The sequence below is a fragment of the Falco rusticolus genome, chromosome 19 (assembly GCF_015220075.1).
Source record: "Falco rusticolus isolate bFalRus1 chromosome 19, bFalRus1.pri, whole genome shotgun sequence".
NCBI classification, from domain to species: domain Eukaryota; kingdom Metazoa; phylum Chordata; class Aves; order Falconiformes; family Falconidae; genus Falco; species Falco rusticolus.
Window position 1 is genome coordinate 5,910,548 of NC_051205.1, and position 25,184 is coordinate 5,935,731.

General features: G+C 49.5%; 2 protein-coding genes across 2 annotated transcripts; both read left to right on the forward strand.

Annotated features, from left to right (window-relative positions):
* Positions 1-10,004: 10,004 nt before the first annotated feature.
* On the forward strand, positions 10,005-13,112 carry HOXC13 (homeobox C13). Its single transcript, XM_037371186.1, has 2 exons — positions 10,005-10,635; positions 12,856-13,112. Exons 1-2 carry the CDS (start codon positions 10,005-10,007, stop codon positions 13,110-13,112), a joined length of 888 nt encoding a protein of 295 aa, XP_037227083.1.
* Positions 13,113-23,048: 9,936 nt separating this feature from the next.
* Positions 23,049-24,631, forward strand: HOXC12 (homeobox C12). The gene is made up of 2 exons (XM_037411647.1): positions 23,049-23,613; positions 24,393-24,631. Exons 1-2 carry the CDS (start codon positions 23,049-23,051, stop codon positions 24,629-24,631), a joined length of 804 nt encoding a protein of 267 aa, XP_037267544.1.
* The last annotated feature ends 553 nt before the right edge of the window (positions 24,632-25,184 follow it).

Here is a 25,184-nt window from a genome sequence, read left to right on the forward strand (position 1 = left end):
CCGTTCTTTTTCCCTATTTTTTCCCAAGGAGCGAGAGGAAGCAACTTAAGGAAGGCATCAGAGCAATAGTGGGGAGGACACCCCGGGAAAATTGCTTTCTTCCACAAAACTTATGCGCATTTTTTATTTGAATACTCAAGAACAGGTTCTCTGTAATTTTTTAGATAGTGAATCTATTGATCTGCATAGCTAAAACGTGGTTTATATCCGGGATTTTTCCAATACCCTCAGATCTTCAGGTGCAGTGACCAGAAGTCGTGCAAGGATCAATGGAGAGGAGAAAACTGGTCCCCAACAGAAAGTTTACGGGGGGGGTGGGGGGGGTGTGTGTGTGCGTCCCTCCGTGAATAGCTTTAGGAGGTCTCCAGCTCACAAGACGCATTTACATATAATGATATATTACGTAAGGTTAATGTAACGTTGGGTAACCACTGCAGAAGCCACCCAACAACTTTCCCATTGCCAACACGCTCCCAAGAGCTGCCTGAAGTTCCCACCTCCTGTTTCCTGCAATCGTGCCGAAATACCAGTTAAATTCCCCATTTCTCTTCCCCCGGTTTCTCACCTGGTGAATATTTTGGAGCAATTAGCTCCAGAATTAAATCCTTGCTAGCGGGTTGTGAATGCTTTGGCTCTCCACTCGGTCTGCAGGGGAGGCAGGAGATAAATGTCGTCCCAAAGAGTCTGAGGAGCCCAAATGTCCCCGTGCGACTCACCAGGCATTATTTAAAAGACATAATTATATATTCCTGATTGGAAAGGCACAACCTGCCACCGAACTTTCACAGCGAGCTGTGGGAAGACGAAATACAAAGCAGGACCCGGGATGTCCGCAATTATTTTGCAGAAAGATCTGATAAGTGGCTCTTGGGGGGATTTTTTTGTTTGTCTTTAGGGTCTTGGGTTTGGGGTTTTTTTGGTTGGTTGTTTTTTTAGCAAAAGGAGTAACCTTGAATTAATTAAATAGTAAATAAAAGATGAGGTATCTCCGAGGGCTTCAGAACCCTTCCCAGGCAGGGCTGGGAACTTTATTTTATTTTCGGGACACATATATAACCACAGGAGGGAAGATGTAGTGGAGAAAAAAACTGTAAGGGAGTGTCTTAGGTATATATATGGTATATAATGGGTATAAGATATATAGTAATTGCATAGCTAGGTGGAAGCATGGATAGATAGATATATGGATGGATGGGTGGAAGGAGGGATGGAGGGAAGGAGGGAGGGATGTGTCGCACAGATTCTGCTCGGCTCCCAGTTTTACCTATGCAAAACATTGCAGTCAAGCTCTCTAAATAAATTAATTTTTATTTTTATACGGACTTCCAGCTAAATTGGAGAGAAACAACCCATGCGCGTGGCTGGGCTTCTCCTCTCCTCCCTGTCTCCAAAGTACGCTGCAGCTTTGCGGAGGGGGAAAACGGGGTGCGGCGAAAGGGCCCCCAGGAGCCCTCTGCCCCGAAGGGGTGCGGGACAGCATCCCCACCCCCGCCTCGGAGGCCGGCGGGACCCTCACCTGAGCCAGTCCCCGCGTGTCTGCGTGGGTCCCTGTCCCTGCGTGGGTCCCTATCCCTGCGTGGGTCACCAAGGCCCCACTCGGGTCTGCCAGCCCCAAAGCAGCGGGGACGGGGGTGCCTGGGGAGGGCTGGAGATTCCGACCAGCATAGCCTACCACCACCCTCCCTTTTGCCGAAATTCGTCTGAATCTGGTAAACGGGGCTTACCCCCAAACGCCAAACCCCTTACACTCCCCAAAATTAATATAAAACACAATAAAAACATATTTTTGCTCCCTTGGACCCTCCAGCCCCCCATCCCGCAGAGCAGGAGGAATCCTCAACCCAGAACACACTATATAGGAAAAATAGACACAAATTCTAGATTATTTTTTTGTTCTAAGATAAAACCTCTGTATTCTGCAGCACCCAGAAGTCTCCTCCGATTTAACTTCTTTTCCAGATCAGCAGACACCAGCCCCCCCCCGCCCCTGCCTTCCCTCCTCATTTGTAGCTGTCCCCGAGGAAGACTTTGCTTTACGCACTTGCCGTTTAATGCCGAAAAGCTCCAGCGTGACAACACAAAAGCCGATTTTTTTTTTTTTTCGGCTTGCAAAGGCACATCCTCAGGGATGAAGAGAAAAAAAACACGAAGTTTGTTTTTTTTTTCCACGTGTTTGAGGAGGGAGAAAGCACGTAGGAGCTGTGCGGCTCACTCGTGGCATGCCCGGAGCCTGAGAAAGCCTTGGAGGACAGAGAGGAAAACCACTTTTTTTGCCAATAATGGAGCAAAATCCTTTTTTCACCCCTTTTTTAACCGAGTGCAGAATTAAAACACATCTTGCTGGTGCCAAAGTTTTGCTGATGCTTTGGACGCGCCCGGAGCAGCTTAAGGTGAGAGGTGGGAAGGCGGCAGCCCTGCCTGCCTCCTGCCAGAGCTTTTTTAGCCCATCTTTAACCCCAAAATCTGTATCTGGGGTTTAAACCCGTGAAAGAAGAATTTCATCAGGTTCTTGGCATTTAGAATAGACTCTGAGTATTAAAGTGAAGTCAGTGTTACTAATTGCCACGGAGGATAAATATCCATACCTGAGGTGGAGGCACAGTCCCACTCCTGGGTGAAAATCCAGGTTATTCTCATCCAGGCGGACAAAGATCCTGCAAAAAGCAAAATGGCCCGTTCCACACACAACCCGCACAAGTTTTGGGGGAAAACACAGCGATTTCAGCCTCTCTCTGTCAAGGTGCAGTCACGTATGGTTTTATTTCCCTACCCATTTATTCTCCTTTAAAATTCAGCCCAGCAAAAAAATTTTGGAACGGGCTAGGATCTCTCCATTTACCAAAAATGTTTTTTCGAAGAGAAACATTGGGCTTTTTTCTTTCTCCTTTCTTTCCGTGCTCTTGCTTCTTTGCTTATTGCATACACATTTTCCGTAGCTAATGCCTAATAAATTCCAGGTTTACCATAGAGAGCTACACTTCTCCCGTCATGATGGTGCTTGGAAATGGGGATTGCATCGCTCTGTTACCCTCAGTGTGAACGCGTGGGCATCGTTCCTGCCCATTCATCATTTATATTTCTCTGTTTAATACACAAGAAACCCCAGTTTGGCAAACACAGTTCATTTAACTTCAGCTTCTACCTCTGGACATGAAACTCTTCAGTGTTTTGCTTTTGAAAACGTGAATAAACTTGGCAGAGAGCTCCCACTCTTCCCTCTCAATCACTCCAAGTGGCTCCGAGGAATGAAATACTTGGACATCAAGTGGACCAAGAAGTAAATGGTTTGGGTGGGAGAAGGGGAGAAACAGCCTTGAACACACAGATCTCATGTAACTGATTCTGAATAGTATTTGGCAAAAGAAAGAAGGTTTCTTACATTGGCCTGGTGTTATTCTCCGTCCTTCCAAACGCATCTTGAGTTAATTCGGTACCAGAAGATGGGGGAGGAATAACCCCGGATCGTTGCAATCCCACAGTCAAAGGGGAAAAAAAAGCAAGTCTCTGTATTTTAGAGCATTTACAAATAATAAAAAAAAAAACCCAAACATTTTTTTCCGGGGGGGAGGGTAGGAAATAAAGCCTCATCCAAGCGCAAAGGGCTATAAAGCACCTGAGCATCCCAGGCTCCTCTCCCTCTTTTCTCTCCCCGAGAATATGAAGGCGAAAATGATGAGAAGCGATAATTACACTCTCCAGATACCACTTTGTTGACACCAGCCAGACCAAATGGCCCCCTCTTCTTTTGTCAGTGCTTCAGGCGACCTCCTGTTTTAACTTGGAATTGAACTTGGACTTCCGACCAGACAGGGGCCCTAAACTGAGACAGATATTTTATTTGTCTGTCTTTGAATCGCTGAGTCAAGAAGTACCTATTGCACCGGGCCGGTGTGGAAATAATAACAATAATTAACGGTGGGGAATTGCCAAGAGCTGGGACATTCCGCAGTGGCTATAAAAGAAAAAAAGAAAGAAAGAAAAAAAGCCTTTATTTGCCTCAAAATGTGGTGTCGGCGTGCGAAGAGGCGGCGGTATGGGGAGGAGGGATGGGAGGGAGAGAAGGGGCTGCGGGATTTTGGGAGCCCCCCGAGAAGCTGCCACATCCCCTCGTTGTCACCCCTGGGGTGACGGGTCAGACGAGTGGGACCGAGAGATATTTATCCCTTTCTTCTGTTCCTTCCCAACTTTAGCACGGGTTTTGAGGGGGAAAAGGGATAAAACACGGTAATAAAGCCACGGGGTTGGAGACAGCGAGGTTTGGCTTTGCAGACCCACCTCTGGCCCTGCTTGGGGGCGAGGGGGAGGGATTTATATATATATATATATATATATATATATATATATATATATATATAATAATCCCCCCTTCTGGATAGCAAAATGCAGGGGAAGCCGAAGCAAAACACTCAAAGAACACGCTCAAGATTTAGCAACCCACCCTCCCCAAGCTGGGGGGCTGCTGGGGGGCTGCTGGGGGGGGGGGGGGGTAGGGGGGCTGGCAGCGCCTCGTTGATGGCAGCTAAAAACCCACAACCAAATAAAAGGCTGGGGACGGAAGGGGGGGAAGCCTGAGGGTGGATCCACTCCAAACAGGTTGCAGGTATCTGACAGGTTAGGAAGGAGAAAAGCCGGATCGTCTCTGGTCAGGCTTAGTTCCCCGTCTGACACCACCCGAAACGGTCTGATCCGGCCCGGGGAGGGGGGCGAGGGGGGGGAGAAACCTGATAGTGTGTTTCCGTCCTTGATGCATCTTTCCTCCTCGCTCTGTCTCCCTTTAAAAGCATTTAAATTAAAGATTAGAGGGGGGTGGGGGTGGGGGTGGGGGGTATCTGATTTTTATTTTTTTTTTATTCCCTGTATAAACATCTGCAACGCAAGAGGGAAGGGGGAGAACTGGTGATAAACCCAGCGGCTGGGACAAATCGGAGTCTGATGCAAAACCCTTTTTTTTTTTATTCTTTTTCTTTTTGGGTCCTTTTTTGGGGTGTTTTTTTGTCCCTTTTTGGGTGCAATGCGTCAAGTCACAGAAGACTGTATTTAATCTTCTTTTCCTGCGCTATTCCGGGCACTGCTTTTGTAAGAATGCTGCTAAGGCTTGGCCACAGCCTCCAGCCTCCCTGGTTGTATTAATTCAGCAATGAGCTGAACCAGGGATGTTAGGATTTATTTTTCTCTCGAAAAAAAAACAAAACCCAAACCCAAAAACAAAACCGAAAAAGAAGACACGCAAAGTTTGGGAAAATAAGTCGACTTTGGCTTTTATTTATCCAAAGCACATTTTGAACAAAGCCTGGGAAAGCTTTCCTTGGATTCCTCTGCAAGAATATGAGATTTAGTGGAATAGTTTCTTCACTAAATTGGTACTCCAGTGGGAAAATTGTGTGCTGATCTCAGATTTTCTCAGACCACGGGCTCTAATTTCCCTGAGGGCTCAAAAGCTAAATTTCCCCTCCTTTATTTTCTCGGGAGCCCCCCTCAAAAAAAAAAAAAAAAAAAAAAAAGTATAATGGAAAAGCAACTTTTATTTCCAGTTCTAGGTAGGGATTTTTCTGTGCGGGTGCATCGTGTTTTAGAGGCACTTACAGCGGCTGGAGCCGATTTTCCTTCAATAAAACTCATACCTTGGCCATTTTCCTTTGTATGTGAGATGCCTGGAGGTGGGAAGAACAATAAATAATACAGTTTTTCCTCCAGAAAACAGAGTATCGAGGGGGAATTTCTCAATCTTTCAGACAGCAATAAGGAGGGCAAAAGGGGGAAACAAAGGGGGGAAAAGGAAAATTGAAAAAGGATAAGAAAAATATCCATATGCTGCAGTTTTGTGGTGAATTATTTTCATCTATCCCTTAAATAAAGGATTTGACTTTTTTCTTTATTCTCAACCAGCCTTTTTTTTTCCCCCCCCTCCAGGATATGTGGATAAGAAAGAGGAATTTTATCATAAAATTCCGCAGCTGATAAATTTTATTTCGGGTGAGCTTTCCCTGGCCTTGAGAAGCAGCGCTGGACTTTGAGCTACGTTAGATGTGCACGACCGTGCTCTCTAGGTGTTTGGCCACAGACACTTGAGTATTTTCAGGGCAACAGTTACCTTCACACGACGTTTGGGGCAGAAATCCCTCTTTTTGAGTTTGCCTGGAACATCTACAAGTCAAATTAGCTTTTTAACAAACGCAATATTTTGACAACCTCAAGATCTCCGTCTGCAAACACGTGTTCACCTGCAAAACTGTGTTCAGCCTTACATTTCTGTGTTGTTTTTTTTTTTTAAAGGGGAGAGCGGCAATAAAGAAAATGGCTAATTTAAAGGAGAAAGGGTAGAGAAGTGCCTTAAAAACCAGCAGTTAAAGTGTTGGAGATAAGGTAATGAAAAACAACTTGCAGTTTTGCAAAACAGAACAGAGCTGGACACCGCAAAGACATAGATATATATATTATTTTTTCCCCACCCTGGACTCGGAGATGAATCTGTTTCTCTCTTCCTTTCCAGCAGGAGTAAAAATACAGAAATAAATACACTGAATTTCTCCCAGAGTCTGTCTTCAAGACGGCAGCAAAAGGGAAAGGAAACGATGCAAACCCATACTTGTCTTCAGAAGAAGAAAATTCAGCTTCTTTCTTCTCGCAGCCCGCTGGTAGACGGCGAAAGAACCGCTCCCTGCAGAAATATCCATATAAAATTTTTTTCCGGAGCAATGTGCAAGCCTAGAGCTAGCACGAGGATGAGCAAGAGAAGTTTGTAAGTCAATATTTTTTTGGTATTGGTCAATTTTCCCCTCTTACTTCCCTAAATCAAAAAAAAAAAAAAATCCTGAAAATGTGATGCTGTGGGGATAGTGTGTGAGCGGTGCGGACTCTTCCAGCCTTTTTCTATAAATGCACAAGCAGAGGAATATTAGACTTTAAAAAGAGCTTGGAGGGAAAAAATGCTGTTAAAAAAAAAGCCAAACCAACACACCAACCTAACGAACGGGTCTCACATCTGCTCTTATTTCTAATTGCTCTTTCCCTTCTCCTTATTTTTTATTTATGGGTGCCACTCTCCTAAGAGGTTCCACATTTTGTTAAGTGTAAACATCCCTGAGCTGGTTTGGGTTCATGAACACACTCACCATCGCGGGGAGAGCCGCCCTCAGAAGCTAAGAAATTAAAAGAAATTATATTTTAAAAAAAAAAAAAAGCATTTAATTTGAAATTAAATCCTCAATTTCAGAGCTGAGGGTTCTTTTGCACATCGACCCTCCTCCTCCCTTCCCAGCCACGGACCCTTCCCCAGGAAACCACTGGTTTACATGGGATTTTCCTCCCCTGTTACCTCCAGGAAAAAAAAATGTATCTTCTGGTTTTTTTATCTTTTTTCTCTTGTTTTTTCTCTTTTTCTCGTGTTTTTTGGGGTTTTTTTTTTTGGGGGGTGTGGGTTTTTTTGCTCTTGTTTTCACCTTTTCCCAGTGATTTCACCCCCTCCCCTAATTTTCGGCGTGCAACACGCACTAACTCACCTAATTACAAAATTCAGCGTTTCATTAAACCTCTGTTTCCCCGGGATACGAAGTGGAAATGCCCTTCCCCAAACTTGCCGGCGCAATTTGCCCTGATTTTTCATTTATCACGCTGCTGCCTTCCTCGGGGCTCCTACCTTCACCGCCGAGCGCCTCCACACCGAGCCCTGCCCGCGCCGCGCATCCCCGCTCCGCCTCTGCTACCCTCACCATAAATCTTTAGATTTTTAACATTTAATCCCCTTCCCACGCCGCGCAGATAGGACATATGCTACCAAATGTTAACTACTTCATAAAAATTAAAAGGGGGGGGGAAGAAAAAAGAAGGGCTGCTGGGGGAGGGAAGAGGGTTTTTTTGTTCAGCTCCCCCCGTACCCTTGTCCCCTACGTGGCGGACACCCGGCTTTAATTTACGTATCATTTCGTGCTCGGCTTCTTCCATCGCCCCTGCGAGCCATGTGGTTCTTGGGCTGGGGAGGGATGTTTCTCATGGGTGATTTCTGAACGGACTCACAGCACCTGGAATTCAAAGGATGCGGGCACGGCTTTTATTATTTATATATATATATATATATATATATATATATATATTTCATTTAATTATTTTTCATTTTATTCTATTTCATTCAATTCCATTCCATTTTATTCCATTCAATTATTTTTTTATTACCTTTATTTTCTCCCACCCCTGCCCACCGCAGCCTTCTCCAATTCCACATTTGAACCCAGGTCGCAGCCCTTGGAAGGTGCCCCCGAGGCCGCGTCCCCTCAAATCTATCCCCGACGCTCACGGGGACCCCCTCGGGCTCCTTTGCCTTGAACTTGGACTTCGACGGCTCTTGAGGACTCCGAAAATCCCTTCTCGACGGCCCGGAGCGGGCAGGTCAATGGGGAGCTCGGCTGCCTTCGCAGAGTGGCCTCTCCCCGCCTCCAGGATTTTGGGGGGGATTCTGGGTTTTTTGCTTTTTTCCAGGTTTGTTTGTTTGGGGTTTTTTTGCTATTGGGAAGAATTGCAAGAGGATGAGCTGGGAGGCGAAGCGCCCCGGGGGGAGGGGGGTTACCCCCCAAAACCAGCAGCACCGGAGAGGGTGTTTAGGATTGAAGGAGACACATGCAGCGTCGGGGGGTGTCCCGCGTGGGTACGACTCCACGAAGGAGGGGCAACAGGGACAGGCAGGGACCGTCCGAAGGTCCCCCCGGAGGACTCCACTCCCCATGGCACGCCCCAGGAAAATCGGGGGGGAGGGGGAGTCATGCAGCGCAGGTGGAGCCCACCTCCCTTCTCACAGGCTGAGGCACTAAATTCCCCTCAAAATACATTTTTTTCCATTTTTTCCTCTATTTCTATTTTTGGGGGTGCTGAAACTTCCCTGAGCTTCCTTCCTCCCCTAATAACTTGCTCCCGGGGGCTCCCCGAGGGCTGCGAGCCCCTCCGTTCCCTCCCCTCCCCACCCGCATCCCCCCCAGCCAGCAACCTGCCATTTTTCTGTTTTCCCCCCCAGTTCCGTGGCAGCCCAACCCCGCTCCACGAAGTAATTCACATTTTTACAACCCCCCACAAATCAGCCTGGACCAACAGACCCCCCTGTGCCCCCCTGCCGCTTCATCTCGACCCCACATTGCCGTTGGAATATTAATCACTGAACTATCAAACATCTATAATCACACACACCCCCATTGAATGGGGGAAAATCAAATTATTTCGGGGTCTGGCAGGCAAATTAGAGGGGGGGAGCGTTTGGGCAGAGATTTTGCGCTTTTTTTAAAATTGGGGGGGAGGAAGCACCTTGCAAAGGAAAAAACAGTCAACAGGTTCCACCCGCAAAAAAAACCACAAGGGAGGGCGCGCGCTTTTTGGCCGCCCCTTCGAAGCATCGCGGGGGGTTTGTCCGTAGTGTCCCCTCGAACCGTCACGGGTGGGTGGTTGTCCTTGTCGTGCCCCCCCCAATATCGCTCAGAGCACCCTTCCCTGCGCCGAAACACGGAGGGGGCGGGGGATCCTTCCAGGGAAAGGTGCTCCGTGTGTGTCCCCCCCGCGGTGTTTCGGGGTGCGCGTGGAGACACGGGCAGGGGGTTCCCACGGCACCCACCACGCGTGGGCAGGGAGCCAGTCCCCACGCGCGACTCTTTGTGCCGCCCGTGTCCCCCCACCCCCAACCGACGGGGCGGGCGCGGGGGGGGGGGGGGGCGCCGCCTTTGATGGGGGGGGAGCAGCCGACCAATGATAGTGGCGACGGAGTCACGTGGTCAGGGCCACGTCGGGGCGGGGGGGGCGGGGGGGCGTGGCTGCCGCGGATTTCTTAATGGAGCGGCGGCCGCGCGACGGCGGCGCATGCGCGCGCGGCGCCGATATGTTGGGGGGGTCGCGGGGCGGCGGGGCGCGGCGCGGAGCTTCCCCCGACGGCGGCGGCGGCCGAGGAGGAGGAAGAGGAGGCGGCGGCGGCGGAGGAGGCGGAGGCGGAGGAGGAGGCGGCGGCGGCGGCAGCGGGAGCAGCGCGGCATGACATGACGGCACCGCTCGGCCTCCCCCCGCGCTGGCCCGACGGCCTCGCCTGCCGCTGTGAGGACGCCCCGCGGGAGAAAAACCGCATGGAGGGGCTGGGGCATTGCCGGGAGATGATGCCCCACGCGGGACTCGCCGTGCCCACCGCCCCGCCGCCGCCGCCGCCGCAGGGAGCCGCGTACGCGGAGCTGGCGGCCGCCGAGCCTCCCCGGCAGTGCCCGTCGGGGACGGCTTCCAGCGCGGCGCTGGGCTACGGTTACCCCTTCGGTGGGGGCTACTACGGCTGCAGGTTGTCCCACTCCCACGGAGTCAACTTGCAGCAGAAACCCTGCGCTTACCATCCGGGGGAGAAATACCCCGAGGCCGGCGGCCCCCTGCCCGGCGAGGAGCTGCCGTCGAGGGCCAAAGAATTCGCCTTTTATCCCGGTTTTCCCAGCTCCTACCAGGCGGTTCCTGGCTATTTGGACGTGTCGGTGGTGCCGGGGCTCGGCGGTCACCCGGAACCCAGACACGACGCTTTGCTTCCCATGGAAGGTTACCAACATTGGGCTCTTTCTAATGGCTGGGATGGGCAAGTGTACTGCTCCAAAGAGCAATCGCAGTCTGCACACCTCTGGAAGTCACCTTTCCCAGGTAGGCTGCCCCGGGAACCGGCGTGCTCGTCTGCTTCCCGACCGCCAGCTCCCACCGAAGGTGGGGATGTGCGTGTGTGCGGATGAGTGTGCATATACATACACATATACGGAGAGATACGTGTATGCCTGTATATGTAATTAAAGGGAAAGAAATGGCTCTGGAATGCCTCCTGTGCAAGGCAATGTGTATGAACATGTATGGGAAAGAAGGTGAAGCAATCATTTCTGAATCAAAATACACGCCGTGAGCTTGCTTGGAAAGTAACTTTGCCGTTTAATTCTTCCCTTTCTTCTCTCCTCCCTCTTGTTGCCTCACCTAAAGAGCGTCTCCCGGTGCCTTTCTCTTCACGTTCCCTCCGCTTGCCGCTTCTATAATGTAGAAAGCTTAAAAAGCGGGGGGGGGGATATTTTTTTAAAACCCCACGACTAAACCTTCTTTAGTGGTTCGGTCGAATAAGAAGTGTCGGGGGCTGGGACAGTAAATCATATCACAATTACACACAATTATAGGAATAGGTGTCAAGTGACAAATGAATCTGTTTGGAGGGGAAGGAGGGAGGCGGGGGGGAGGGGGGGCGGGGGGGCTTCTCCGCCAGGTCGGGCAGGCCTCCTGCCCTCCTGACAGCCCGCAGTCAGCCGGGAAGGCAAAACCCTTCCTTGGAGCATCTTTTAACCCAGCAAATCACTCGCTCCCTTCCCCTCCCGGTCCCACCGGGCCCGGCCGGCTCCGCGCCCCGACGGCAGCGGGGGGGAGGAAGGTGATGGTAAGTGCTGCCCCCCGGTACCCCTCCCCAGACTCCTTCCAGCCCCCCAGTCCCAGCGTTCGATGGGAAAGGACGCGCCGGAGGGTGATGGTGTAACCACAATAAAGGGGAGCACACCCTGCAGCATCTTGGATGGAGAGAAGGGACGGGTCGCGATAGTTCTTAGGGGGAGGGCAATGGGGGGGGGCACACACATCGGTTTATTTATTTTCCTTCTTTGGGAGAAAGAGGGACGGAGGAACGGGCTTTCCCTGGAGATTTTTGGGGAGAAGGGGGGAATTGCATTGTTGGCTGCGTGGTGGGTGTGTGGTTTTTTTGGGGAGGGTCATTGCATTCAGGCTGCATTTGAGGGAGCTGCCACCCCCACCGCTTTCTCTCCCCATCGCCTGGGGTTCTGGTGAACGTCCCCGAGGGAGATTCCTGCCCACCACCACTGGCTTTTGCGGCACCTTCAGCACCCCTAATTTCGCCTCCAAAGAGCCGATCGCCCCCAGAGCTCCCCCAGGGGCTCCCCAGTTAACTCCTCTCAGCCATAACTGGGGCTGTGCTGCCTGCCGAGGAGAGCTCGCCTCCATCTTCCTGCTCCAGCCAGCTGGGTCACACCTTTGCGGCGAGGAGATTCCGAGCCCAGGTCACTCCCCAACGCTGTCAGGGGGCTGGGGCTGCGCAAAAGCTTGGAGGGAGCTTTGCCCCCCCCCCCCCCCCCCCCGCCCGGTACCGGCAGAGCAGAGGTGAAGATGCTCCCCGCATTCCTGCTGAGCCCATTCTCCATAACCCCTTGGCAAAGCACAGAGTATCTCCCCTTCCTCACCGTCCCTGCGAAAGCCACTGGAGGGGGGGGGCTGGGGTTATTCTTGAGAGGTTTGCCCCCCCGAGGGGCTTCTTGAGCCACAACGAGCCGGCGGGAGGGGCTGGGATGCGGAGGATGCACTTGTCTCTGCACCAGGCTCGATGTTGGGGAGTGCGCATCTTGGGGATCCCCGGGAATGTTTGCTGCTGGGGGGAAAAGGGACGGGGGTAAGGTAAGAAAGAGGAGGAAGAACACGGGGGAGAAGGTCTAGATGTTGTCTAAAATGTCTCCATTGGGAAGGTGCCTTTGGTTATCCGCGCTCATTAGTCGGCGGGTTGACTTGGTGTTCCTCGTTTGTCAGCGCAGATAGTGTCGCCAAGAAAAACAGGCTTTCACCACGTGAATTATTAATATTATGGCATTATTCCTATTATTATGACATTATTCCCCTCGCCGGATGCATCTTCTGCCTGCCTTATCTCTTTTTCCCTTTCTCCCCCCTTTTCTCTTTGCTCGCATTCCTCCACTCTTTATCCTCCTTTTCACCCCCTTTCTTTCTCTCCCCGATGGGCAGAAATCCCCATCCCACACCCCGGGATGCAGCACCCCTCTTCTTCCCCTCTTCCTTATTGTTTTTTGTGTGTTTTGTTTTGTTTTAATCCAGACGTGGTCCCCTTACAACCCGAAGTCAGCAGCTATCGGAGGGGACGGAAAAAAAGGGTCCCTTACACCAAAATCCAGCTGAAGGAGTTGGAAAAGGAGTACGCGGCCAGCAAATTCATCACCAAAGAGAAGAGGAGGAGGATTTCGGCGACCACCAACCTGTCTGAGCGGCAAGTGACTATCTGGTTCCAGAACCGGAGGGTCAAGGAGAAGAAGGTGGTGAGCAAATCCAAGACAGCGCATCTCCACGCCACCTGACAGAGGATGACTTTGGAGGAGAAGGGGCAAGGAAAAGGAAGCAAGAAACGTAAATATTTATCTGGTAGTTTGTATGATAACATCATCGGGACTCTGCTGATTCCAATTCATTATTTAAAAAAAACCCAAACCAACCAACAACCAACCACACACACACAAAAAATCTACATTCAGAAATGCACACGTGCATATTCCCCCCCAAAAAAAAACCACCAAGCGCATATTTGATTTACCCCTCTGCCCTGCTCTGACTGTGAAAACCCCAGTTTTGCTCTGAGAAATCCATCGATAAGGTTAAACTGTGTATATTTTTAAAAGAAAATAATAATAAGCTAAGAGTGTAGTTACGTTAAAGGAGAGATGAACTCTGAATGTCGCCCTGTAACGATGTATAGTCCGACCCCCTCGCCAGTCTTTCATATCTCGGGCCATTTCACCCACCGATGTGTAAATGTATGGAGAACCTATGGCAAAGTTGCATCAGCTGCTTATTTTCTCGGCGCTAGGGACCGAAAATAAGAAATAAGGCTGCTATTGTGGGAAGCAAACCATTGCTCAGTATCGCTTAATTATTCCAACCATTGATTGTAGGTCCTAGATGGAAGTGAGTTGCTGTACGAGACTATTTCGGGTATGTTCTCTTGAGGGTTTCCATATCTCTGCCATAAAACTGGAATGTCTTTTCTCAGCTGACAAGATGGAAAATGCACAATATTGTATTTGGAGTTTGTTTCTTTCCCTCTCTAAACTGGGTAATTATTGACAGTGTTCTTTGGATATGTAAAAGCATCTTTTTTTTTTTAATGTCTTGTATATGTATATAATATTGTGGTGTCCAGATGATATGTACCGACTGCAGATGACATTTCTTTAAAATAAATATCTTTTTTTGTTGTTGTTTTGCCTTGAGGAGAGGCTCTTTGTGCACCTCTTTGTAGCCTTGTGCTTCTCCCATCCCTCCCTCCCTCCAGCCGCCTCCTCTCCCCACCACCGCAAATACAGCCCAGGCGGGAACCTCCGCAAAGAAAGGATGGAAAAAAAGGGGGAAACCGGCACATTTGGGCATAAAGCGCTGAATAAGGGGCTTGCTGAAAGCTGGCGAAGGATGCGAGGGGCAGATGCGGCTTCCCAAGGAGGGTTTGTTCCCAGGGGGAGTAAAAAGCGGAGGAAATAAATCCGCGGAGACTGAGCCAACTGAGTGCGCTTTTTTTTAATTTTAATTTTTATTTTTCCCTTTTTTTTTTTTTTTTTTTTTTTTTATCCTCCCGCCCCCCGCAATTACCCCGGGTGAAAACGCGCTGACTTTCCGGAGACGCTTCTAATCTCTTTAAATCTCCCTCCCAGAGGACGCGTTTCGCTAAACCTGTTTGACTCCAGCTCCGGCCCCAGATAAGCATCTCCCGACCTGCCCTCCCCGCTCCGCGCCCGCGGGACTTGAGCGGCCCCGGCCCGGCCGGGCAGCTCGGGAAGAAATACGAGAGAGGAAATTGTTTCCATAGGCGGATTACAATCTACCTTAATATCTGCTGGATTTAATCACCTCGTTAAATGATCAAAAGGGGAGGGGAAGGGGGGAGAAAAGGCTTTTAAAGCGATGTAACCTAAAACAATGTTATTGCGGGTGAAATTTGCATTGAGTGTGCGCATATATTTATGCGAGGGGGCAGACAGCAGGCACAAGCTATATAAAGCTATACGGAAAAAAGATTAGCGTTGGTGTCCGCGGAACCGCGCGCGTAGATACACTCGTGTCCGTGCTGATATGCATAACTATACATATATAATATATATACACATTTATAGGAGGCTATATAATGGCATGTGCATATAACCGTGTATGTCCGTTTCTTTTTATGATCTGGGCGTCGGTGTGTATACATTTCTTTTGTATATATATATATATATATATATATTTACATGTACGTGTGCGGGGCTTGACTGTGTGCATGTAATTTATATAAGCCTGGGTGTTAAGGCGATCTGTATATAAGTCTAGCACATATAATAACGTATTTCTACTCTCTACATAAATTCATACGTATCTATGCAAGTGCAAGCCTCTACATTATTAAGTGAAATGGTGGGTAGATAGTATGTATCTTAAATACATATATATAAAGTTTTATATGTACAAGTGCAAGTGCAACCCTCTATATTGTCATAGGAAGCGGCGTGTAGATCTCATGGTCTGTACTGGTCTGTACGTATGGGTGTACATATAGCTTTATAAATGAGTCTGAAAGACAGATGCATGGGGGGGTGTATGTATAGCGTGGGTCCCCGGGCTCAGCGCGGTGGCAGCGTGCCCTATGGAGCCCATACCACCACCAGAACTACCGGGAAAGCCCCGTATGGATTTGGATGCTTCCCGGAGTGATCCCAAATCTCTGGAAAGGTGGGACGTCGCTTTGGTTAACACCGGGGATGGGGCAAACCGGGGGCTGGATCGACCCCTCCCGGCTCCCCATCCCTTTGCAGGGGGGGCGGAAAAAAAGGGGTCCCTGACACCCACCGCCCACCTCCGCGTCCCTCATTTCTCCGAGTGCGCAGCTGATGAGCGGAGAAACCCGGGGGTTGATCTGCCGGTGTTTCCCGCATTTGTTTTGGTGGTTTGGAAGCACTGGCAGAGCTTTAATTCTTATTGTTTTAATTATTTTTAAAAGACGCTCAGCTAGGAAATATGGCAATACCTCGAGAAACCCATCGCCGCTGCTCTAGCGGAAGTAAGCCGTTGGTAAAACCTGCCCTAACCCACGAGAGCCACAAGAATATGTGTTTTGGGTGTAAAAAAAAAAAAGCTTTCCCTCTTAAAAAAAAAAAAAAAGTCTTGCTGTGTGTGCAGACACTGCAACGCCCGAGAGCAACTCCAGACAAGCCCAAATCCGACACCCCGGCCGCGCGTGTTCTGTATTCTTCCGCCTTGTACCTGAATTTCACCAGTTCGGGAAGGGGGGGGGGGCGGGGGGGGGGGGGGGGGGGCGGGGGGAAGTTGATAAAACTGAGGATATTGGGCGAGGGTTATTGCAGGGAATGAGGGGAGATGGGCAAATACTTTTTTTTTTTTTCTTTACGGCCGTGGATTATTGAGCCCAAGTTATTCACGGAGTTTTCAATTCTGGAAGTTTTTGTCAACTGTAGTTTGATTTTGTCGGAGGGGGAAAGGGCTGTCTGTGTGTCGGTCGCTCTTTCAACTCGTGTGGAAGGAATTAAAAGGGGAAGGGAAAAAAAAAAACAAACCAAAGCAAACAAACGCAAAACCAGAAAAGAAACAAGAAATTAATTCATTATACTTCAGAGCACCAAGAGCCAAGAGGGTTTGATGGTCTTGCTTGGCAGATACTGGGGCGACCACGGAATCAGCAGCGATCTCCTGCCATTGCCCACGCTTCCCACGATATTTAAAAATATCCTTATTTTTTCCTGCGTCGCTCGACCGCTCCATCGCCCCTCGGGGGCTATACCACCACCTGAAAGCCGGGAAGGAGCAGGGATGCAGGCAGGGGATGCCGAGGTGCCGGCTGGGATTTGGGGGGGATGTAGACCCCCAAAGGGAAGGGGGACCCCGTCCCCGACATGCTCAGGACCCTCGGGGTTCAGCGCCCCTAAAGTGGCCGAGGGGTGAGGTCAGGATTAGACCCTCGAGGGCGGAGAGGGAGCGCGGGCGGACAGACCTTCCTCTGCCCCCCGCACGCATCCAAGGACACTTTGTCCTCCCTTCAATCCCGACAGTTTGGGTGAAAAGATGTGTTTTCGGGGCTGGTCGGCTAGAAATACACACACACACACACACACACTGCCTGTGTAATCTTTTACATCAATCCTTCCTGCCGATGCCGGGCACGGCTGATGTGGTTTATTTTTTTCCAGAAGGGCAAAATATAATCTACATCTGAAGTTACTTGGTCATCCTCTTCCAAGAGCACTGGAGGAGGCATTTGGCCGAGGAGAAGAAATTGAAATAAAAATTGCGCGCCCTCGCAGACCTCGAGGAACAGCGCGTTGTTTCCCTGCTGAAGTTCCGCGGGCGCGGAAGCCGCGCTCCCTCGGACGTGACCTCTCGGGAACACAAATCCGATGAATTTCTACCCTTCCCCACTGATTTCTACGCACCCACGCTAGGAAATGGCATTGGGAATCGCCTGTTCCTCGTTCCCTCCCTCGTTTATCCGCTCCCTGGCGGCCCGCCGCGCGCCGGGTATTAGGTCAGCAGGCCGTGACGTCACTCCTGTACTACCCTTGACCGTGACTAGGCGTTGTTTGACCTTGACATCACGAGCTGCGGGGATAATAAGAGAGGGGACCCTCACCCTTGATCTTCTCTTCACCAGCCAGCCCCAAGCAGCTCCGCTCCTGTTTACAGATAAACAAGGTGTTATTTGAAGTCTAGACAGGCGGGCTAATGGCCAACAATAAAGCCCTGAAAAGGAAGTTTCCCAAGTTTAGCCTTCTCTTTCCTTTGTATCAAGGACTTTGAATAACTTCCCAACCGCAGCCTTTATGGTAAAATCCTGGACAAGGGATTTCCCTCGCCCTTTCCCCCCCCCCCAATCCCGCAATTTTCTTCTTTTTTTCCTTTTACCCTTTTTCTTTTTTCCTTTTCTTTTCTCTTTTATTTTTTCTTTTCTTTCTTTTATTTTTCTTCCTTTTAGTTCGCTCACGTTTGTCTAGATTTTTTTTCCTAATGCATTTTTTAAAGAATAACTTCCTAATCTGGAGGGAGAATTCTGCTCTCGCAGCCCTGTGCTCAGTGCAGAGGTGAGTATAGCTCTTGTTGGTTAACTTTCTATTTGTTATGGAAGCGCTTGGACTTAAAAAAAGACGATTTTTTTTTTTTTTGGTAGCAGCGAAAGAGAAGAGTCTTCCAATGGCTTTGCCAAGAAATTATTTCTTAAGACACTGACAGCCAACACGGGGTGTGTGTACGCATATCCCACAAACTCCTACAGCACTGTTGGTTCCTTGCTTATAAACCGCCTTGCCTACGTGGCTCAGCACATTTTGGGAAACCCTTGTGTTTATGGGTATTTAAGAATTATATCCAGCAAAATGTCGTGTCTCCTGTCGCCTTCACTTCAGGGGAAGCTGCTGCCTGGCAGGGAGCTCAGCTGATTCAGCCCACAGTTGGACCAGCCGTGGGTTTAATAAACTCCCTTTCCTCCCCACCACTTTCTCTTCCTTTACAAGGAACATTAAATAAGTGAGATCACGCTTTTCAGGCTCTCCAATTGCGATTTGCTCAAGAGTCGTGAATTCTAGACCATTAACTGGTTTGTTGTTACAGTTGTTGGGGGTTTTCAGCCATCCAAGGGAATTACAGTACGAAACGCCAACTTCTCACCCAAAACAGAGCTGGCAGACAAAGCAAACTTCCCTGGAGTTGGGGACTAAACCTTTGCCTTACAAAGGATGCAGGCATCAGTTTACATTAATCTAATAGGAGGAGAAGATCCTCTGCTGGCAAAGCTGGGGAAAAATATAATGATATTCCAGGCATTTAACTATTCCCTGCACCGAGGCTGGGACCTGCCTTCGTTAAAACTGAAAGCTGCCCCAGATGATTTGTATATTGGATGAGCTGAAGTGTCGTAGACATTTTTATTCGTATCCATTTACCACTTTTCCATGCTATTTTTTTTCTTCTTTTTGCCCGGCTCCTACGTATTCCATTTTACTACCCTCTTATATAGAGATATATAAGGTGTCTTGTACACTCTGTGTATCTATATGGTGTCTATAGACCTGCATTTTCCACATCAGAAAAAGTAGCCGGGGCAGGTTTCAATGATATATAGCTACCCCGAAATAACAGTTCTGTGGGCTTTCCAAAGCCTGTCTCTATTTTATTCCCCGTGTCATGTATCTATATATTTATTCTAAATACTTCCTTTTTGACCCTGGCAACTAACTTCTTGTTCGAGTCACCACAACTCCTTACAACTCCCAACCAATTCGGGGTGAAATTCGGTTGAGCAGAAAAGCTGAGCCATGACGGGATCTGTTTTTCCAACCTGCAGACGCACAAGGAGACCTTATAATTTGCTTTTCCCCCCCCCCCCCGCCTCCCCTTTTCCAGGCAGAAGGATGTTGCAGACTACTTTTGCCCTATGAAAATTGGATTTCATGGTCTTTTCTGGGAGAAAACTGAAAGTGGGGCTAAGTCCTTCCCGTCTGAAGTGTAAACGTCTTGGTGTGGCCATTAGACTGAGGCCATTTTAATGGATTTTTTAAAAATTATTTTTATTTTTTATTTCTTGAAGAGGCGAGGCTGGAGGGGGTGGAAGAAGAGCCTGCTCAAATGGGAGCTGCAGCCGAGCTCAGCCCCGCGGTCTGGGCAGGGGGAAGATGAAATGGGGGAAGAGGGGAAGGGGAAATTTTATTTCTCACGCTTGGCAGAGAAGGGTTGCGGGAGTGCAAAACGGGAAGAGGAAGAGGAGGAAGGGAGGAGCGCAGGGATAAACCCCCCAAAGAGGGGGGAAAAGGGCAAAGCACAGAAAAGTCAACCCAGAACTTGGGGTTGTTTTCCCCGTGCAGTGAGTGATGCTCATCCGAGACAGTCATTAGCATAAGATGTCGATCCTATTTACTACACTAGACAGTGACCTTGAACTGAGACGTTGCAATCTTGCTTTTCCAGCGTCTTTTTCTCTCCCTCTTTTTTTCCCGGGGGTTCTTTTTTCCCGGCTCCCATAGGCAAAGAGCTTCTCCCGGCTTCTTCCCACCAGCGTTTCCCGAAAGCTGCGTGTGTAACTTGTGGAGGTGGGAAAAAAAAAAAACCCAAACCTCCCCGAGGATTATTAAATATCGGCGTCGAAAAGGTCTCTCTACCTGAAAACCGGGATTCCTGCAGATGGGGAAAGGCTCAGGGTTTGTTGTAGATATTTTTGGTTTTTTTGTTTTGTTTTGTTTTTTGCTGGGCTGGGCAACTTTTTTCGGGGGAGGAACACCGCAGGAAAAAAAAGAAAGAGGGTTGCTCAGAGCGATATGGGATAGCAATCGGGATATATTTTTGGAGGCCGGCGCTCGGGGTGGGTTGTGCACGAAGGAGGCTGAGGCAGCAGTGCCAGTCCCCAAGCAGGAGGGCTCGGCTCAGCCTTTCGTTTTTAAACACCGCTCAGCCTGTGCTGAGCATTAGAGAAGCCCAAGCACTCAACCTGAACTGGGAAATGCATTCTTAATGGGCAAGAAATTCCCGGGGAAGCGCGGCAGCTTTGCTTAAAGGTCCTCAGGATTTGTATTTTTCTATTTTTCCCTTCTCTGGACCTGCTGCCTGCTTGCAGCAGGAGCAGCGCTGAGCTGGGGAGCACTATTCAAGGCCACCAAGAGCAGGGAGTTACTCTCCACGCTGTGCATCGCTTAATATATTTCTGAGCACGGCTGTGCATTTTCCAGCTCTTAAAAAAAAAAAAAAAAAAAAAAAAAGAGAGAGAGAGAGAAAAAAGAATAAATAAGGGAATCGGGGATGCTTTTCTCCCTCTGCTTTGCTATGATGCCCATGCTGACATTATCTCTCCACGCAGGACTGCGTGTTTGTGCTTCATTTGCTCCCCAGCTCAGCCCCTGTAGCTGCCTCCCCACATGTTTCCTTAGAGGTAAATGTGAAATTTTATTAAATTTTTTGTTTCGCCCTGAAAAAAAATTATCAGACTGAATAAAGAGGAAAAGCCCCAAATACCCGGAGACTCCTCTGAAGCAGAAATGTACTTTCCCAAGGTCCGGTGGAGAACAAAGCCGTGCAGCACCCGGGCACGTCTTAAATGGGGAATTTTGCAAAGAAAAGAGCAAGGTGGAGGAAGGGTTTTCTTTAAAAAAAAACAGCAAACAAAGCCAATTCAGATGGCAACCTCCGGGGATCACGTGCTCATTTTTATATAAACTATTCCTCCCCACGCTCGCCCAGCGTTGCGAGCGCTTCTTCTTCAGCGAGAAGACACTCTTGGAGAAATCGCAAGCAGCTTTTTCACTTATACCTGCAGGGAGAAAAATTCCTTGGCAAGGTTAAAAAAAAAAAAAAAGTGCTAAACTTTCATTCTAGCAAAATATTTCTAGTAGTCGTATTTCTTCCTTCGCAGGCAAAGCGCGTAGGAAGGTATGCACGTATCTCTGCAAGGTATGTATGTAGCATATCCATAGATGTGCCAGGGATGGGAAATATGGAAAATAGGTTTTCCACCTTCAGAAGCTGTCCATGGAAGACGAAAAAGCACCTAAATGAATTATTTTATTGGCACCTGATTTTTCTTGCAAGGATGGGAGGGGGGATTAGCTGAAGCCCCAGCATTTTGCCAGATGAGGAAAAAATGATTTTGTACTTGAGAAATATATAAAATATCGGTGAGGGAGGTTAGTTGCTGACTGGAAAGGCAGCAGTTGGGGAGATGCGGCTACACCCGCCCGGCTCAGCCTCCGCGGAGCGCCTCCGCCCCCGCGCAGCGGTTTTACCTCTACAGGAATATTTACGGTACTTTGCAGAGTCAACCTGGCAAGGGGAGCGCTTGGGAGTCGCTTAAGGCAGGGAAGAATGCAAAGCCATGCAAAAATCCAGCAAACGGGGGACGGGGGGGCATTTTTGTTTCTTAAAAAATAAAAAAAAAAAGGTGGGGGAAGAAGCAAGAAAAAAAAAGAGAGGAAAAAAATTACATAAAAAAATCTAACATAAAACACCTTCATATGTCTTTGCGTGTCCCCGGTTTCCATACAATACACCTTTTCAATTTTTTTTTTCCTTCCGCCAACGTATTTATTTTGCACTGAAAGACGCCGATATTGATTTTTTTTTTCATCCCTTGTATTCCTTTGCAGCAGCTCCTTTCAGTATGACCAAGAGAAGACGATGGGTGGGAGGGAAGAAGAGCTCTGTAGTGTTACGAGGGTAGAATATATTGCTATAAGGTGGTGAGGAAGGAGCTCTGTGTGTGTGTGTGTGTGTGTGTGTGCCTCTGCTTCCAGGGGTGGCGACCAGAGAAATGGGGGGGAGGACTATAATTTTTATTCTTTCCCAGAAACCAAGGAAGGAAAAAAAAAAAAAAAAAAAAAAGGTTTGAACACTGAATCTATACGTGTGTGCGCCTTGGTGCATATGGAATATATACCTAGTAAATTAAGGCTATATACAGTCGTGTTCTTCTGGCTGCTTTATTCGACACAGATCATTAATAAAAGCAATCGAGGACTGTTAAAAAATCTTCCATCCCTTCTTGAGAGAGTGGCAAGAGCCTGGGAAGAGGCTGCATTCCCCCAGCCCGCGACAAAGCCACCTAGTCCAAGAGGAGGGGGGAAAAATTATAATGATAACAATAAAAAAGAGCAGAAAAGGTCGCAAATAGCCTCCAACTCTCCCATCCCGCCGCGCGTAAATATGAGCCTGTTGCGGGCACCATCATTCGTCTACTTAAAAAGCCCGTAAACTTTATATGACACAATATCTAATAGTAATTTATTGGGGAGATATTGTAAATTCGAACTGTTTTAGTTAATAAAGGAGCTAATTAATGAGAACCAGCCTCTCTTTCGCAGATGGTGAAGGGCCCCGAAGTGTTGCCGGGGGAGGGGCGCGCAGCAGTTTTGGGGCAAAACCCTCGCCTATCGATTATTTTATGCTAAATATGACATTTTAGGGCGCTTCGCGGTTCTTAAGCCAGCGCTGGGAGCCGTTGCTTTTTTTTTTTTTTTTAATAAAATGCTTTATGGGATTTTTTAATGATTTTTTTTATGAGGGGGGGTGAAAGGGGCCGGGGGGGGGGGAAGAAAAGGCGTAAAAAGGCGGAACTTGCTGTTGTGTTTTGTCTCGGCTGCCAGGGGAGGGGAGGGCCCCCCCCCCCTCCCAGAGCAATTTGGGGCTCACGTGACCCCCCCGGACCAATAGGGCCGAGCCGTCGGTTTAACTATGTTTAATGTCAGATAGCAATAAAGTAGAAGCTTTCGGTCAGGCCCGCGGAAATGGGCGAGCACAACCTCCTTAATCCCGGCTTTGTGGGACCTCTGGTGAACATCCACACGGGAGACACCTTCTACTTCCCCAATTTCCGTGCCTCCGGAGGGCAGCTGCCCGGGCTGCCTTCCCTCTCCTACCCCCGGCGGGATAACGTCTGCTCCCTGCCCTGGGCATCCTCGGAGCCCTGCAACGGGTACCCGCAGCCCTACCTGAGCAGCCCCGTCTCCATTAACCCTTCCTTCGGCAGAGCCTGCGACCTCGCCCGGGTGGAGGAGAGCAAATGTTATTACCGGGAAACCTGCTCCGAGAGCACCGGGCTCAAGAGGGAGGAGAGGGGCAGGGACAGTGCCTTGCTGCCCCTCGAGTCCAGCCTCCCCACTGGCATGGGGGGGAATTTCAGCAAATATGACTATCCGGCCAGCGAGGCGGTGCCCCACGACCCTCCGTCCTGCCAGTCCTTGGAGTCAGACTCCAGCTCCTCCTTGCTCAATGAAGGGAATAAAGGCACGAGCGGCGAAGCAGGGGGTTTGGTCTCCCCCCTGAACCAAGGCAGCACTTTAGGCAACGGTGGTAAGACCCGGGAAGGAGGGTCTCGGGGCTGGAGCTGGTCGTGTTGGGGGGGGGGTTGCTTGGAAACTTGCCGGCTTGGGGCTCCTTCGTGGTGTAATTCATGGGCTGAGCGATGGGAAGCGGCGTGTCTATGTGTGCTGAGGCCACTAGGGGTAGCACCGAAATCCCTAATGTTTTATTAGGTGGTGCTTCTTTTAAAAGAAAAGGCTATAAACATGTAAATATCCCATAAAAAAAAGAGGGGGGAAAAAAAAAAGAACAAGAGAGAGAGAGACGCGGAGAGGGGCAATGGTTGCGCATCCCTGCGCGGCGCGGAGGGCTGGCGGAGCGTCAGGGCGCTTTTTGGGGACATTGCAGAGGTGTGTCTGCCCGAGGGAAGGGGGGAGAAGTGGGGCATGCTTAAAAAAAAAAACTCCACAGCCTTCAAAGTTGGCATCGGGGTGGAGATTTCTTTCTGTTAGCGAAGCCGGAGCCCTTCCCGGGGTGTCCCAGGTTAGTCGCCCGCTCCTTGATAGTCCTTTGCTCCCTGCCCCGCTTATAACGCTCCCCACCTTTCCCTTCCTCTGCCTCCTGTGCCCGCCTCACGCATCACCCGTAGCCCTGGGAGCATCCCTAAGCACCCACGGCCAGAACAGCTGGGGTCCCCGGGGACAGTGGGGCCACAGGAGAGGTGCAGGAAGGGGTGCTGTGGGTGCCCTTTTTTCTAAAGAGGCTTTTTTTTTTTTTTTTTTTTTTTTCTCCCCTTGCCAAGTGCTCAACTCTCGCTCCCCCTTTGCCAGGTGCTCCTTGGTACCCGATGCACACACGGTCCCGGAAAAAAAGAAAACCCTATTCCAAGCTGCAGCTGGCAGAGCTGGAAGGGGAGTTTATGGTCAATGAATTCATTACTCGCCAAAGAAGGAGGGAGCTCTCAGACCGATTAAACCTGAGCGACCAGCAGGTGAAGATCTGGTTCCAGAACCGGCGTATGAAAAAGAAAAGACTCCTCCTGAGAGAGCAAGCCCTTTCTTTCTTTTAAAGTTTTAAAAGCGTCCGTGTCGGGTATTAAAAAAAAAAAACAACAACAAAAAACAAACAAACAAAAACAAACCACCAACAAAAAAACCATATAGACTCTAGTGTTCACCCAGGCTCCCGGGACTTTACCTGATCACTCTTAATCCCCCCCCCCCCCATCCTTACCCAGAAATCAATGAATAAAGAAATAATATTAATAAATAACCGGTTTCCCTTAAAATACGAAACCCGACAGCGAAATAATAATAATAATAAAATAATGCATCTTCTCCGCCGGCACCGCGGGGGGACGGACGGCTTCCAGAGATGCTCGGCGGGCTGACGGGGAGGTTCCGAGCGCCACTTTAGCCACTTGTCCTTTGCCAGCAGCACAGGTAGGGTTCCGTGCAGCGCCGGGCACCGTCGGGGCCGTCGGGGGCCGCCGGTCCTGCTCCCCCCCCTTTCCATTTCCACCCCTGCCCGCCTTCGGTTGGCGGCGAGACCGGGGTTGAGAGTGATGAGGGTGGGTCCTGGACCCTCTCCTAGGCTGCCACGCAGGGTTTAGGGCTGGTTTG